Source organism: Sitophilus oryzae, unplaced genomic scaffold (assembly GCF_002938485.1).
Source record: "Sitophilus oryzae breed Bouriz unplaced genomic scaffold, Soryzae_2.0 scaffold_158_pilon_pilon, whole genome shotgun sequence".
In the NCBI taxonomy this organism is placed as follows: Eukaryota; Metazoa; Arthropoda; class Insecta; order Coleoptera; family Curculionidae; genus Sitophilus; species Sitophilus oryzae.
The window spans coordinates 255,665-273,379 of record NW_022146269.1 but is presented as its reverse complement, the minus strand read 5'-3'; the positions used below and the strand labels follow the sequence as shown (position 1 = coordinate 273,379).

The 17,715-nt window shown below is 35.6% G+C and overlaps 1 protein-coding gene across 2 annotated transcripts in view; it reads left to right on the top strand.

The window, feature by feature from the left end:
* The window catches only part of LOC115879908 (dynein heavy chain 8, axonemal), a 145,373-nt gene that overhangs the window by 20,594 nt on the left and 107,064 nt on the right, over nt 1-17,715 (top strand). For both annotated transcript variants that reach the window (XR_004049777.1, XM_030896955.1), the window contains exons 7-10: nt 8,556-8,879; nt 13,262-13,405; nt 15,943-16,217; nt 16,276-16,501. Coding sequence is in view for 1 of the 2 variants with exons in the window: in XM_030896955.1 (XP_030752815.1) it covers nt 8,556-8,879; nt 13,262-13,405; nt 15,943-16,217; nt 16,276-16,501 (969 nt within the window). In the remaining variant the exon portion in view is untranslated. The remainder of the gene's footprint in view (nt 1-8,555; nt 8,880-13,261; nt 13,406-15,942; nt 16,218-16,275; nt 16,502-17,715) is intronic.

Genomic DNA, 17,715 nt, shown 5'->3' with positions numbered 1-17,715 from the left:
ATATTTGGATAAAAATTGGTGTCTGGGAGTTTTTTGACATGAGAAATTTGATTTTGATGTCAATATGACTCATACTTGTAGAGGGCGCCACCTACATATTCTTTAACTATTTTGAAGTGTAATAACTTTTTGTCCGTACCTGTATAAAACTACTAAGTAAGAAAATATACATTTACGACGTTTTTTACGTAGAAAAGGTTTCTTGGTAAAAATTGCTACGAGTAATGGTTCTCGAGATATTTGGAATCAAAATTATCAATGCCTGTCGAAATTTGAAATGTTTTTGTGCCAAAAGTTCAACAGAAACTGTTTTATCATTATTTTTTCGAAGAAAAATTTATGATTAATTTAAAAAAATAAAAAGTTCCCATATTTACCATTTCAGTCAAATAACTATCTACTCAACATAATATGTTTGATTTCTGTTAATAATGACATGTATTGACTATTTACATTCTAAATATCTTGAGTACGGTTGCTCGTAGCGATTTTTACCAAGAGACATTTATTACGTAAAAAATCACGGAAATGTATATTTTCTCACTCTGTAGTTTTATACAGGTACGGACGAGAAGTTATTACTCTTCAAAACAGTTAAAACACATTTAGGTGGCGCCACTTACTAATAAGAGTCATAATGACATCAAAATGAAATTTCTCATGTCAAAAAACTCACAGACACCGATTTTCATTTAATTATTGACGTTAGTTCAAAAATTATTTGGAAAAAATCCAAATAAAAATGAAACTTCTGCACCTTGTATCTCCGAAACTAAGCATTTTAGGACATACATTTATACGAACTTTTTTATAGTAAACGCCACGAATGTTTGGGAGTGATTCATCGCTTGATGAAGTTAGAATCGACACGCGCGCTATCATTTTTACATTAAAAACGTAAATTTTTACCGCAGACGTAGGTTTTTAAGGGCCCGGTCTAATCATCTGCCTGCGCTCCTCCTACTTATTCTAAAATGTTAGCGTGATTGACAAAGACGATACTGTATCGCGTTTCTTTGATTGATTCGTTTTTGTGCGTCAGTCCATTGGTGTGCTTGCAACGGTAGACAGATAACATCACGTATCGGGCTTTTCAGTCACAGAAAAGCTCAGCCTTGCTTAACCATCTTCTGATGCGTGTCAAATACTCGTCAGCGAGTAATGGCGGTATGTATGTGCTTGCAATGCGACCAATGGGGCATTCCAGTTTATATTTGTAACCAAATATATGTTTTGACAAGACTTTGACGGTTAAAACAACCAATTACAACAGATTATATATTGATTTTTATATGACTTAAAACTCCACGGCACTGGAATTAAGTTTTATGTGACCTTGAACAGATTAGTTCACATGGTAGCGACCGATGAATCACTCCCAAACATTCGTGGCGTTTACTATACTTGTTTTTATCTGCAGAATATGCTGCCGAAGTTTCCGGAATACAGTTTCGACCACCCTGTATACTAATTGATTTTCGGATTCTAGGAGGAAAATAAAGGTGAGGTCTATTATATGACTAAAATGTATGTTTTTTTTTGACATATTTAACATTTTCTAAAAATGAAGAACAATTTTTAAATTTCAATAAAAGATACCTAAACTGGAACTACATTCCACATTGGTCACCTTTAAAAGCAAGTTACTCCTTTATTTTAAATATGACACACAGTATATTATTCGGATATTCTATGAAGAATTTATGTCTCTTGATAATATTATAAAGGTTGTCTACCTTTTAAACTCCTTAAAAAAAATTTCCTAGATATTTTCATTTTCATGATTTAGTTCAAGTAGATCTTTATTATTTGGTAATTCATAAAAAAAAACATCTAGGTGGCTGTAATATGTTTGACGCAACTTCTTCTTCTTAAAGTGCCAAGCAGATTCCTGCGTAGGCGACCGTCCATTTGCATCCTGTCAGATTTCTCTATTTAAAGCAGCATTTTGGAGAGACATAAAGTCATGTATTCCCGTCCATTGTCGAATGTTCCTGAGCCATGAAAGTTTTTTTCTTCCTATTCCCCTTTTTCCTTCGATTTTTCCTTGTAGGATAAGACGTTGGAATTCATAACGAGGACCACGCAGGATGTGTCCCAAATAAGACGTCTTTCTTTTCTTAATGGCGTCGAATAGTTCACGGCTAGTCAGACCGGCTTTTCCAAGGACTTCTTCATTTCTTACCAGGTCTGTCCAAGGGATTCTAAACATTCTTCTAAGAGTCCACATTTCAAATGCCTCCAGTCTGTTTATCGAGGTTACTTTAAGAGTCCAGGCTTCGACACCATACAACAAGACGGACCAGACATAACATTTAACCATTCTATATCTGAGTTGAAAGCTGAGATCATTATTCGTTAGGAATTTTTTAAGTTTAAGAAAAGTTGATCGAGCTTGTTCAATTCTGCTTCTGATCTCGACTTCTGGATCCCATCTGTTTGTAACGAGGCAGCCTAGGTATTTAAATTTAGTGACTTCCTCTATTAGAATGCCGTTTAGATATAAAGGGGTGGCAGGGATGTTATTTTTGCTAACCACCATAAACTTGGTCTTCTTTGAGTTAATTTTTAGGCCCAGGTGCTCACTTTTCTCCTGAACCATATGCAGAAGTGCTTGAAGGTCGTCAGCGTTGTCTGCCAAGATTACTGTGTCATCGGCATATCTAATATTATTGATTGGGATGCCATTTACTCTTATACCAATTGTACACATTGACATTACCTCGGCAAACGCTCTTTCTACATACAGGTTAAATAGCATAGGTGAGAGAATACAGCCCTGCCTTACCCCTTTCTTTATTTCAATGTCTTCGGTGGTTTTAAAATTTTGAAGCCTTACTTCGGCAGTTTGGTTCCAGTACAGGTTAGCTATTATTCTGATATCTTTATTGTCTAGTCCTAGGTCTTGCATGTATCTTATCAACAGGTCATGTTTCACATTGTCGAACGCTTTTTCGTAGTCAATGAACACCATGAATACATCCCTTCCCCGGTCGAGGCAGTTCTGGACCAGTGTTTGTAGACTAAATATAGCTTCTCTCGTGCCAAACCCATTTTTAAATCCAAACTGACTGTACCCACTGGCTGCTTCACATTTTTTGTATAGCCTAGTATGTAGGATGCGTAAAAAGAGTTTTAAAAAATGGCTCATGAGGCTTATCAGTCGGTAATCCCTACATAATTTTGCATTGGCCGTCTTTGGAAGAGTGATGAACGTGGATCTCAGCCAGTCTTTAGGGAGTTGTCCGGTGTCATATATGATGTTGAAAAGCTTGACTAATTTTTTCATGTTATTTTCGTTTAGCATGTGTATAGTCTCTGCATACATATCATCTGGCCCGGGAGCTTTGTTGTTCTTCATTAGTTTCATGGCATATCTTACTTCACTCTCCAATATGCTCGGTCCCTCCGGTATATTGTTAATAACTTCGGGCGTACTCTGCGTTCTGTCGTCACTGAAAAGGCTGGACACGTATGATTTCCAGGTTTCCTGTAACTCGTCTGGGTCTATGATCGGTTCGTTTTGATCATTTCTAAGAGTGGTTGTAGGTCTTTTGTTGTAGATACCAGCAATTTCTTTTACTTTTTTGTGTAGATGAAAACTGTCCCCCAGACGAACAAAGTTTTCAGCCTCCTCGCAACGCTCCGTTAGCCATTTCTCTTTTGCCAATCTTATCTCGTTTCGAACTCCTCTTTGATAAGAAGTATAGCCATCACGGTCTCCACTGACTTTGCATTTCCTGCGATTCTCCATTAGTTGTAAGATATTCTCTGTCATCCATTCATTCTTTGCTGTGACTCTTGGTTGCAGAAGAAATGCATTATTTGCTGTTTTGAATGATTCTTTGATGCTCGACCACATTTCTTCAACGTCTTCTGAGTTTGAGGAATTAGTCAGTTGGTCATTTAGATGCTGCTCAAAGCTGGATTTCGGATGCTGCTTTTGGATGCTGCTCAAAGCTGGGTGCTGCTCAAAGCTGGATTTAGCAACTAGTTATCATTTTGTGTCAGTCAAAGAAATTCTCAGAAATTTTCCGAACATTTAAACTTATCCAACATCTGAGAGAAAGTGCCACGATTCTATTAATTATTCATGTCTGGAGTATGTATTCACCCATTCATAGAATGCCTAAATGCTCTTGATTTATCTAGTCTGGGATTTTTTTATGGGGATATGTTAAAGACAGTGCTTACAAGTCTCGACCAACTATTATCGACAACATGAGAGAAATTAATTTGGCTGTTTTTCGAAGTAGAACTCCACATAATATGCTGCTTGACATGAAAAGATGTTTTGAAAAGAGAATCATTTTATGCAGTGAACAGGAAAAGATGCATTATGAGCATTATATTTCAACTAGCTAAAATTTGTCACATAATTATACGCTTATTTCTAGTTTTAATTCTGTAATTTAAAATATGTTTTAAATGTGTGTTTTTTTATTACCGTCGAATATATATTATACTCTACATCCTTTCATTTTTGTTAAATTAACAAAAGATATATATCACAGCCACCTAGATTTTATCTAGGAAAATCTTTGACTAAGAGGTAGGTCACCTTAAGAATATTTTGAAGATATATGAATTCTCCATTGAATATCGGAATATACTGGATGTTCTATTTGAAATAAAGGAGTAATTTGATTTTAAAAGTGACCAATGTTTAATATTAATTTTGTCCCACCCTGTATAACTTTTTAGGTTAAATTTTAATTTTCTTTAACATACAATGGCTATTTTAACGAAATATCAGGCCATACAGGGTAAATTCCAATAGGTAGTTTTTATTGAGAATTTGAAATTTGTACAATGGCTATTTTAACCAAATATCAGGCCATACAGGGTAAATTCCAATAGGTAGTTTTTATTGAGAATTTGAAATTTGTTCTTTATTTTTAGAAAATATTAAATATGTCAAAAACCTTACATTTTAGTCATATACTTATTCTTTTATAAAACTCACCTTTATTTTTCTCCTAGAATTCGAAAATCAATTAACATATACGGCGTTTCTTTACAAAAACAAAACTTTGATGTGTAACCTTTTTTGGGGACACCCTGTAGAACTCTCTATATTTTTAAAAATGCTCTGAACTAACCTACATTCGCTACCAAAATTTAATTTCGATATAAATGACCGTTTTCCTTGGAGCCTCCGTGTCGTATGAGAGGCACCACTCTGTATAATATTGAATACGTAGATAGTTTATTCAATTATTTTTAATACAAATAAGTGCATATATTTGACTAATAACACTAAGCAGCACCTAAACTGCCCGTCAAATTAAATACCACAGCGATTTTTTGACTCATTTTCAACGAGTTGTAACTTTGAAAAAAATGGACCGATTTTGTTGATTTTTTTAGCATACTAAAGATCGTTTTTCGTAGATTGATCTGATTTTTCTAAATTTTGTATGAGATTTAAGCCGGAGTCACATGCATCCGAAATCCGATGGTACGACATCCAAAATTTGAAGTTATCGTGTGAAATAAAAAAAGCCTGTCACATACATCCGAAAGTTCGTTCCGAAATTTGACAGTTTTGACATTTTTCTGCTGCGCTGAATAGAGATTCATGTCATGTGTTATTGGAGAAACACTTATAAAAATAACTTCCTCGCCAAATATCCCGAAATTGCTCACTTCCCACTAAACTTGTTTTTAAAAACAAATGTTTTCAAAAAAAGTGAGGTTAAAAAACACACGATATCGTACAAAAGTTAAACAAAATTTAACTTTATACGACGTCGGATGATTAGTTAAAATTATCGGATAAAAATTGTTGTCAAAATATTTCGACCAATAGGAGCACCGTCGGATCGTCGTGTCATCGGATTTCGGATGCATGAGACTCCGGCTTTAGTTTTCTATGTTATACAGGGTGTGAAAAAAAGGAATGTAATCTTTGTGTTTCTGCCATTTTGCCAAAAAAAATTAACTAGAATTATAAGTTCTGAGTATAGCTAAGACTAATATCTCGGGACGTATTTGGAATTTTTACGATAAATCATCTGGAATAATAAAAGATAATCAATTTTTACTCTAACTTGTATTTTTTCTACCTTTCTTAAGAGATCTGCTAACAAAACTGAAATTAACTTTAAAATTGTAGAATATTCGTTACTTTTACAATGTGAAATTAAAAAAAAATGATTTAACTAACGCAGATTTATGCAGGATCTCTTAAAAATACGACCAGCGAAAAAGTATTAGGAGTGACTGTTTGGGGGGAGTAAGAAGAAATGGTAAAACAGATTTGGTAATTTTGATCGGGGAAACAATGAATGCCGTAAGATATAGAGACTTATGTGTTAATGAGATTGTTGTGCCGTTCGTCCAGAACTTTGGTGAGGGATTCATCTTGATAGATGATAATGCTCGCCCACATAGAGCCCAAATTATTAATGAGGCACTAAGAGAGCATGGGATTGATCGAATGAACTAGCCTGCTAGGTCGCCTGACATGAATGTGATTGAGCACGTGTGGAGTAGGATGAAACTAAAACTGAATCAGAGAGAGCAAGAATTTTTGAATGTGGAAGAATTGGCGATCGCCATCAGGGACGAATGGGAATTTATTCCGCAGGATTTTATCAGGAACTTGGTGGATAGTATGCCTAGAAGAACAGCCGAACTTCTGCGGGTACGAGGCGGATCTACGCGGTATTGATGAATAACGGGGGGTAAAACTCACATTCACTTTTTATGTAACATGTTCCTACATTATAAAGTTAATTTCAGTTTTGTTAGCATATCTCTTAAGAAAGGTAGAAAAAATACAAGTTAGAGTAAAAATTGATTATCTTTTATTGCAGATGAGTTATCGTAAAAATTCCAAATACGTCCCGAGATATTAGTTTTAGCTATACCCAGAACTTATAATTCTAGTTGAATTTTTTTTAGCATAATGGCAGCAACACAAAAATTACAAAAATTGCATTTCTTTTTTTCACCACCCTGTATATCAAAGAAAACTAAATCTCATACAAAATTTAGAAAAATCAGATCAATCTACGAAAAACGATCTTTAATATGCTAAAAAATCAACAAAATTGGTCCATTTTTTCAAAGTTACAACTTGTTGAAAATGAGTAAAAAAATCGCTGTGGTATTTAATTTGACGGGCAGTTTAGTTGTAGAATGTAGAATGTTTAGGAGGGGAGTTAATCACCGCGACCTTATAGATCTATTGTGTGTTCCCCTTTTTTGAGTTATAACGAGTTATAACTCATCATACAGTCTCAGGGCTTTAAGAAAAGCCAGTATCTGAGACGGCTCCACAGAGGCCAGCTCTCCATCCTCGACATCAGACGTACCAAGGTTTATGGCACGAATGGTCGTCTCGATGCACTCAGTGATAAGGTGTTCTGGTGTTTTCCCATTTTCCCCACAAAATCTGCATTCGCCGTTGTTTCTCAGTTTCAGCTTACTGAGGTGTTCGTTGAGGAGACAGTGTCCTGTTAGAAACCCCGTGACAATCCGAAGATTGTTTTTACTTAAATCAAGGAAAACCTTTGATTTTTCTCGGTTATAAGTTCTAAGGAACTTTTTCGAGTGTCTTAGACCGTTGGAGGACACCCATTCCAAGTTACGGATGGAGTCTTCCAGATTCTTCAGTTCCGCTTTCAGTTGGTTCCCGTTTGGAAAACAGAACGGTTCTGGTCCAGTTAGTGGAGTGTTCGCTCCTTTTCTAGCTAGATCATTTGCTTTTTCATTGCCTTCTATCCCTTGGTGAGCAGGCACCCAGAGTAGGAGGACTTTATTTTCTTTGCCTAATTTGTTGAGCTTCTCCAGGCATTCTTTGACCAACTTCGAATTGATGGTTACTGAGTTGATCGCGTTAAGTGCTGCTTGACTATCGGATAGGATGGCAATTTCCTGTTTTCGATAGTTCCTATCTAAGATAAATTGTACGCATCTTTTGATAGCGCAAATTTCTGCCTGAAGGATACTGGGGTAGGTGCCCATTGGTTCGGAGTATTCAGTTTTCGGCCCAAATACTCCTATCCCTGTCCCTGCTTTGGTTTTGGAAGCATCCGTATACCACATGATGGTATGGTCCTTTATATGCTGAGTAAGCGTCTCTTTCTTCCAATCCTTTTTATTACTCAATACTACAGTGAGGTGTTTCTCAAAGTTGTAAATTCTTGGTATGTCATTCACTGGGAGTTGGAGAAGTGGAATTTTCATTTTGAGGGTGTTCCAAGCCCCTGACCTGAAAATTCTCCCAGTACTGTTTCCGTCAGTAACCATTCTAATCATTGTCGCATTGGCCTAACTACCGACGGGGCAGTTTAGTTAGATATTTATAGAGATTTTATTTTTGATTTTAGCTTTACATGTGAAATTCTTCACAGTTAATTTTTTTTTCGGCTATTATAAATCAAACGTAGGTAGTTTTTCAATTATTTTTATCCGTATACAAGAATATATTAGGAAGAAATAATTTTAACTAAAATTTGTTCATAACATAGCAACATATGATTGACTTTTCTTTAATGGCTTACGTTATAAATGAATCTAAGTAGTATAAATGAATCTAATTGTAGATTTGGAAAAAGCACGTGAATCTGGTATACGATACTCGAAACGAATGCGCTGACAACTTGAAATATCTCTACTCGATGGAAAAATATTGGGAACCGTTGTATAGGTTGGATCCTCCTCAAATAGTGCCCCACATACCGCCTTTGCTCTACGCCGTAAGAATGGTCTTTACCACGTCCAGATATTACAACAGTACCGCCAATATAACGGCGATTTTGGTGAAAATATCGAATCAGATTATCAAGAAATGTAGAGACTATTTGGACTGCGAGGGAACGAAAACTGTGTGGAATCAGCTTAAGATAGTTGTATTGGATAAAATTAAGGTAAAAGAGTAAACTCAACTTGGGCAAATGTTGGGTGGTTTGATTTTAACGTAACAAAGTGTGACGCTCCCCCGTTTTAGAGAAAGGTCACGGACGCCTAATTGCATTGGTTCGGTTCCTCGGGCGCCACCCCCAACGTTTAAAGTGTTTGAGAGACCACTAGTGCCAGTACGGGTAGCTTTTATACAGTGGAGATACCAGGGAGCGATGAGATGAAAAGAAAATAAAACACACAATTAACTACAACGTAACACTAGGCTTTTATTTAACTAATTAATTATGTACAAAAAAAATAATCCAGGAAGGTTCACGTCCTCGAATCGTAACAATAGTGAAATAAAATGTATATTTAAAGACCCGTAAAGTAAAATTTACAATAACAACCATGTACCTCTAGAGTTTTGATCGATTATTCCCGATATGTAATTCTCTGACTGATTCTATTCCGCGAATTCAAAACGCGGAAATGACGTTCTATTAAATAAGACGACGCGAGTTCCTGATCGGCGTCGAATTTAGCGGCGTCCTAATGAAAACAGACACGTCAGTACCGGAGCAACACACTCTACTACGACGCGGCTCTCTAAACGGTGGCGACGTCGTTACAGGCGTCCCGGTGGTCACAGCTAAATATTTCTCGGAACGGCGTCCGTTTTGACAGCGAAACCCGGACCTCGGATGGGCGTCGAAGTTAAAAGTGTCCCGTGATACACAAACGCGAGTCCTTGATCGATCCCGAAATTAACAGCGTCCTAAGGGATACACAAACGCGAGCCCTGGATCGATCGCGAAGTTAACAGCGTCCCGTGGGATACACAAACGCGAGTCCTGGATCGATCGCGAAGTTAACGGCGTCCTGTGGGACACAAACGCGAGCCCTGGATCGATCGCGAAATTAACAGTGTCCCGTGGGATACACAAACGCGAGTCCTGGATCGATCGCGAAACTAACAGCGTCCCGTGGGATACAAACACGCGAGTCCTGGATCGATCGCGAAACTAACAGCGTCCCGTGGGATACACAAACGCGAGCCCTGGATCGATCGCGAAGTTAGCAGCGTCCCGTGGGATACACACACGCGAGTCCTGGATCGATCGCGAAACTAACAGCGTCCCGTGGGATACACAAACGCGAGCCCTGGATCGATCGCGAAGTTAGCAGCGTCCCGTGGGACACATACACGCGAGCCCTGGATCGATCGCGAAGTTAACCGCGTCCCGAGGGATACACAAACGCGAGTCCCGGAGTGACGTAGACGTTAGCGACGTCTCGGCGAGTTGTACGTCGTTTGGATAAGCGCAGCCCGCACACACACCGCCCGGTCAGGACAACCTCGGGATTTCGGCGAGATCCCGTCCAGCGTCACTGATGCAGGGTGCTGTCCGGACGACACACCCAGAAAATACGGGAGCTACAAAACCCGCCTCGGGATTTGGGCGAGGTCTTGTTTTAGCTCCGTGAACATTCGCGACCCGTGCCTTTACTGTACTACCCTAACCGTTAGCTGTCTCACTCTCTCCCTTTTAACAAAAGAAATCGTTCCTCGCGTCCACGTGATCCGATCAAATAGCCCCCAACCTCCGTAGAGGACAGTCGACCTATGCTATCTTTTTGCGTTCGCGCGTTTCGGTCAAATAGCCCCCAACCTCCGTAGAGGACAGTCGGCCTACCTGAGCGAATATAAATATCTCTGTCTCCCTTATCCCTGTAACGCGTTAAGGCAGTAAAGTAAACGTCCTTAACAAAATAAAAAGAATACGACCTACTCTCGATCACGTTGGCGGTGGGTGCTTACCTTATACAGTGCGGCGACAGGCGGCTGGCAGCAGGACACTTGGCAGGGCACTCCGGACTCGAACCTCACTGTTACACGTGCGACCACAAACTGTCTAACTGGAGCTGCTGCAGCCGAGGTACTTGACTGACGCTCCCCTCCACCCAACCTGCACTAGCAGAGTAGGGAGAGCGGCGCAAACGTTTCGGTTTTTCGCATTAAAACCGATCAAAACTCTCTTACAAAATGGCAATTAAATATTTAACTTATTTAAGTCAACAATAAGTACACTAATGAAGTTCATTACAATAATGATCTAACAATAAAATACATTGACTGTCATTATTAAAAGTACATGAAGGCTCTATTATTCTAGTATAATATTAACACAATATACAGGGTGTCCTAGAAATTTTATGAACTTCATTACAAAACTATAATCAGGAACAGTAATATTGGGAACTCGGAAAGCGTAATAGATACGAAGATGGTTAAATTGGGGCAAAGTTGTGCCTTGAAATGTTTACCAAGATGCCATCAAACAAGTTTTAAAAATTTCAAGGATTGCTGAGTTTTTTGGAAAAAACAATTTTTTTTTGAAAATCAATTTTATTTTCATTCACATTTCGATTTTCTCACATTTTTACACTTTTTTGCCCGAAAAAAAGGGAGACAGGGTATTTTTTCCATCCCTCCTCTGACAACAGATGTTAGCTTAGGTTAGGTTTTATCCGAGGAGTGGACATCTACCTCCTACGAGGGTATACACCCTTCCACGGTTGGGGTTTAGCCCTCCGTGTCCTTCACACTCGAGGAGGTTGTCTCCGGCTGAGTTACCCGTGAGTTGGAGGCTGGAGGATCTGTCTCCATTTTCTCCACTTCTTTAACTTGGTCCCTCCTTAGACCTGAGACCGGTGTGGTCCCGGATCTCTAATAAAGGATATCTCCCTCTTCCTCTATTGCCTCCTTGGCAATTTGAGGTCAATTACACCGCAAGGGTTAGTCGGTCCACTTCTACAGAGCCCCGCATAGAACAAAGGGAGACGAGAATACAATAGGTTGCCTCCTGGTGCTCGAAGGTTGAGACCAGTAGAAGCTAGTCTTCTACCTAGCCACGCATACCTTTGACCTTGGTCTTGCATAATAGGATTTAAGTTTTTGATGAGGTTGTCTCCTCTTGGTCCGGGCGGTTAAGCTAAGACCCGCCACACCCTCTGCCCGTTATTTAAAGTTTACTTAATAAATAATAAGTTTATTAAATAATCACATGTCTCACGAAAACTTAAGATTTTATTCAGTTAAATAAAATACTATAGGGACAAAAATAGAGAAACTAAAAATTAATATAAAAGTACATAGTTGTTGCTAACCTAATAAAATTAATAATAGGTACAGTAACCGTGATTAGCTATAACTTCACGACATCGCTTTGGCATGGAGTCCAATAGTTTTCTTATGGTATCTGGTTCAATGGAATTCCAGGCCTCTTTCAATATTCTTATCACATCTTTCTTATTGCGTATGTGACTTCGTCTTACCCGGCGATCTAGTTCCTCCCACAGGTTTTCAATGGGGTTAATATCTGGACTTTGGGCAGGAAAGTCCATAACCCTAATTTGTTCAGACAAAAACCATTCTTGTAAGACTTTCGATTTGTGCTTTTTGATCATTATCTTGCTGAAATATCCAGGTTAAAGGCAAATTATCATTAGCAAACGGAATTATCACTTTCTTTAAGATGTCCAAATACATAAATCGATCCATTATTCCTTCTATTAAATGCAGTGGTCCCATGCCATAGCCCGAGAAGCATCCCCACACCATACATCACCATGCTTTACAGTGGCCTGGGTATACTTTGGATCAAATATTTTCCCTTCTGGGCGATATATCCACGATATGCCATCGGATCCAAATATATTGAATTTGCTTTCATCTGAAAACAGGACCTTTTTTTAGTCATTCGTCGACCAGTGCAAATAATTTTTTGCTAAGGTAAGTTGGGCCTTCTGGTTCTTCTTACTGATGAGTGGTTTTTTGGCTGCTCTTCTGCTAAATAATTCTGCTTCCCTTAGCCTTCTTTGGATGGTCTTGTTTTGCTTGGTCTTGTTTTCCTTTGCCGACCACTTTTTTAATAGTCTTTAAGGAATTACGAGTTTTGAAATTGGAATCGTTTTGCTAATGACAGACTTATATAAATTAAATATTGTGCTTATATCCATCCGGCAAACACCATTCCAATATGCGTTGATTATTTTTCGCGAAAATCGTCAGACAAATATTTTCAGTTTTCACTTAAGCAAATAACTAAGTATGGTCAATTTTTATTTAAAGAAAATGACAAAGAGACCTGGTTTGAATTAAAAAGAGAGAAGAGTCAATTTTGATGTTGGTTTCTTTATTTATGTCCCTTCAAAAATATTTGTGTCCATATTATAAATAAACTCCTGATAAGATAAATTTGGAATGTGGCGAAAAATGATGGTATTGTTAAAAGGAAACATGTTTAAAACAAACATTATTTCAAATATTGGAGGTTTTTGAAATCCGACGAGTTTTAAAAAGTTTTTCTACTTTTGTCTGATAGTGTACGTTATTTTATTTCAGACCTGTTTAGATGTCTATCTAAAATACTACCAGTGTTTCAAAAGAACCCAAAAACAAATGGAGGAAAAGGGAGAGAAGCATTTTGACTGTTCGGAAAGTTTTATATTTGGTAAATTCGAGACGTTTAAAAAAAGATGCGAACAGGTTAGTTTATTATTATTTTTTATTCTGTAAAGTGCGTCCACATTGCTCGTGATCCTGCTCGCGCAATTGGAAATTCTCACAATCTGCGAGAATTACCACAACGGTTGAATATTCAGATTGTACTCGTTGAAATTTAAATAAAACTCATTAGGTACAAATTGTAGCACTACTAACTATATTATTTTGACACAATTTGCTGTTACTAGGCACTATTGTTAACTAAGTTGGGGAAGAATAATAACTTAGCTAATACAACAATTGTGTGTCATATGTTCACAAGTAGTACAATCTGCGGGACAATGTTTTAGATTTTTCTTTTTATATATTTTTTTTCAGTGTAGAGATGAAATAGAATGACGGCAATATCCTAAGGTTATTCCTGAAACTTTTTTTATCAACAATATTTTCATTTATATTACATTACGATTACGAGTAATTTCGTGATTCAGACACTAACAACAAATCAATAGAGAAAACGTAAGGTGAAAAAACACGCAAACAAATACACCCGGGCCCCTTCACACAAATCCAAATTCAAGAGTAGATTGTATTTTCGGTAATTTTTTGAATATCTTCTGTCGAAATGTCTCTTTTCTCTTTGGACAGACTTAGATAACTTGCTTGCTTCTTTATAATGAATATTGTCATCACTTTCATGAGATATTGATAATATACAGGGTTGTTCACCACATACGACACGGAGTATTGTAGCTAAGCGATGAGATTTTTACAAATTGTAAGTTTTGGGTTCGATGAAGGACTATTAGAGGTACAATTTAAAAATAATTTTACAAGATACAGAGTGTCCCAAATAAGTAAAAAATATCAAAGTTGTATTTTTTTAAATGGAACACTCTGTATATTATTACATTTTTAGTTTCTACGATTAAAATAAATGTTAATTTGATTAAGGTTTATTACAGTTAAACCTTACCGTTTTTGAAATATTTTCAATTCTGTGAAATTGCAGCAAAAATTTTAAGGCTTCATTTCTCCAAGGGTATCAAAGTTTTTAATACTAAATATTTACTGAAGTTTATTTATTGATCAGTTATTGCGTTGCAATAATAAAAATAATACTACGTTATACAGAGTGTCTAAAAATGTATTTTAAATAATTATTAGCTTTAAACGGCAATAACTTGTTTAATTTAAATGAAACACCCTGTATATTTTATGAAAATCGAAGTTTTCGTACAAAATGCATTTTCTTGTAATTTAGAACTTATTTATCAATATACCCATGGAATATTGATATTTTAGATTATTTTTAAAGATGTACCAAATTTTTAAAGAGTACAGATACTAATATTGTCGATATAATTCGTTTATTTCATTAAAAAATAAAAAAAAAACTGTTTAAATATTTGTTAAAGAGGACCAATTAATATGATTCCAGTATTGAAACTACATTAACTGGCCGTTTGCGTTGATTAATAATAATTGCCCCAAATACTAAAAAACTGAGTTTTGTATGTGTATTAGACAGTGTGGTATAAAGTAACACCTTAAAAATGACATTTCATTTTTTAATAAATGCTTATAACAACAGAGACGTTCATTTTGATAACTTATAATTATATTGATTTCTGACTCAAATCCACATTTATTTAGAATAATTTATTATATTATAAACGAACACAATTAAGTATGTAATTAATTAGTATATGGGTGGAAATAATAGTGTTATATTTAATTAATGGTATACACTTTTATAAAGATTTAAATAGTTTTCTTTTTGCATACAAATGGGCTAGTAATATTATCGTTTTGCTAAAAACGATAATATTATTAGCCTGTATATTTTGTACATTTGTTGCTTTAAAAACAATCTAAAATGTCAACATTCCATGGGTATATTGATAAATGAGGTCCAAATTATAAGAAAATGTATTTTCTTCGAAAACAAAAGGGATAGGTAAAAAATGGTATAATACAATTTGATAGACAATTAAATTGTGCATCTGATTCTCCTAAAATATATAGGGCGTTCCATTTAAATTAAAGAAGTTATTGGCGTTTAAAGCTAGACATTATTTAAAATAAATTTTTAGACACTCTGTACAAGGTAGTATTATTTTTATTATTGTAACAGAAAAGCTGATCAATAAATAAACTTCAGTAAATATTTCAGTACCTATTAAAAACTTTGATACTCTTGGAGAAATGAAGCCTTAACATTTTTACTGCAATTTCACAAAATTGAAAATATTTTAAAAACGGTAAGGTTTAAGTATAATAAACCTTAATCAAATTTACCTTTATTTTAATCGTAGAAACTAAAAATGTAATAATATACAGGTTGTTCCATATAAAAAAAATACAACTTTGATATTTTTTACTTATTTGGGACACTCTGTATCTTGTAAAATAATTTTTAAATTGTACCTCTAATAGTCCTTCATTGAACCCAAAACTTACAATTTGTAAAAATATAATCAGTATCAAATAGTTTAGCTACAATACTCCGTGTCGTATGTGGTGAACAACCCTGTATAATGGGAAGAATATCTCAAAATTAGTTTAATATATTTTAGATTGTTTACGTATTACAAACGACTGTCAAGTATTCGATCCTTCAACAAAGCACTATCGAAGGTATTGATGTTTATGCCCAGAAATTCAAAGACTTTTTCACCGAAATTTCAACTCAAAAGTACGACGCCTTGAACCATCGTTTACCCTATTTCGAAAAAGACTTTAATCAGTTTAAACAGAACGTGGTTGACACTGAATGGGAACTTGAAGAATTTGTGGGTGCCTCACTAGAGAAGATGACGGACGTTGATAATATATTGCGACTGTTGAAAAGGTGCTGGACTTCGTAATATCGAAATTAAGTTTATTATGCCTACTTTTAATTGTTTTAGATTTGAGAAATTGGATTTGGAATGTTTGCATCTAGATGAAAGATACCTAGAGGCGATGATGTTATTCCAATTTGAGATTGAAACGTTACGAGATAGATACAACGAAGAAAGGCAGGTTCCTCAGCTTCCCAGAAATATGCCGCCTGTGAGTGGCCGAATCATGTGGATAAGACATTTCTATGCTAGGATTGCCGAACCGATGGATGTGTTTAAAACAAAAACACGGGTAATTACAGTTCATACCAAATAAACTTTTAGTCACGTGATTAAGCTTGACCGGCACAGCGATGCCCACTTTTACATATTTTCCTTTAATCAAAATATTTTATTAAACAAAAATAAATTAATTATAAATATATAAACAGTTATTTTTTACATCGACAAAACTCACCTTCTTAACAGCAGTGTTGTTTTAATTGTAAAATGTGAACGGTGTATTTCGATTAATTTTAATTGTATTTGTCTGATGATGCTCGTATATGAGCGAAACACGTGTAACAGTTTAACATTGTATAAACGTTGAGACCGAGACTTTGAGTCTTTTTTCTACTTTTTTAATTTGAACCAGGTCTCTTTGAGAAAAATGGATGCCTTCTTTAAATTTCTTAACAGCACTTAAGGGACATAAAGGGCCATTACTACCGCTTTCCCATTCAAAATATTCTAATAAAGCAACCTCTTTTTACAGAGATTGTGATGAGGATCAAAAACATTGGTTAATCTTGATATACATTTTGTAATAAAACTTTTTCATTTAAAATTAGATTCACACTGTATTTTTTAAATGCGGTTTTACATAGGCTTGTTTACATAGGCATGTTTAATCACTATACAGGGTTGTTCACCACATACGACACGGAATATTGTAGCTAAACGATTAGATTTTTACAAATTGTAAGTTTTGGGTTCGTTGAAGGACTGTTAGAGCTACAATTTAAAAATATTTTTACAAGATACAGAGTGTCGCAAATAAATAAAAAATATCAAAGTTGTATTTTTTTAAATGGAACACCGTGTATATTATTACATTTTTAGTTTCTACAATTAAAATAAATGTAAATTTGATTAAGGTTTATTACACTTAAACCTTACCGTTTTTGAAATATTTTCAATTTTGTGAAATTGCAGTATAAATTTTAAGGCTTCATTTCTCCGAGGGTATCAAAGTTTTTAATACTAAATATTTACTGAAGTTTATTTATTGATCAGTTATTGTGTTGCAATAATAAAAATTTTACTACCTTATGCAGAATGTCTAAGTATTTATTTTAAATAATTATGAGCTTTAAACGGCAATAACTTGTTTAATTTAAATGGAACATCCTATATATTTTATGAGAATCAGATGCAAAATTTAATTGTCTATCAAATTGTATTATACCATTTTTTACCTATCTCTTCAAGTTTCCGTAGAAAATGCATTTTCTTGTAATTTAGAAC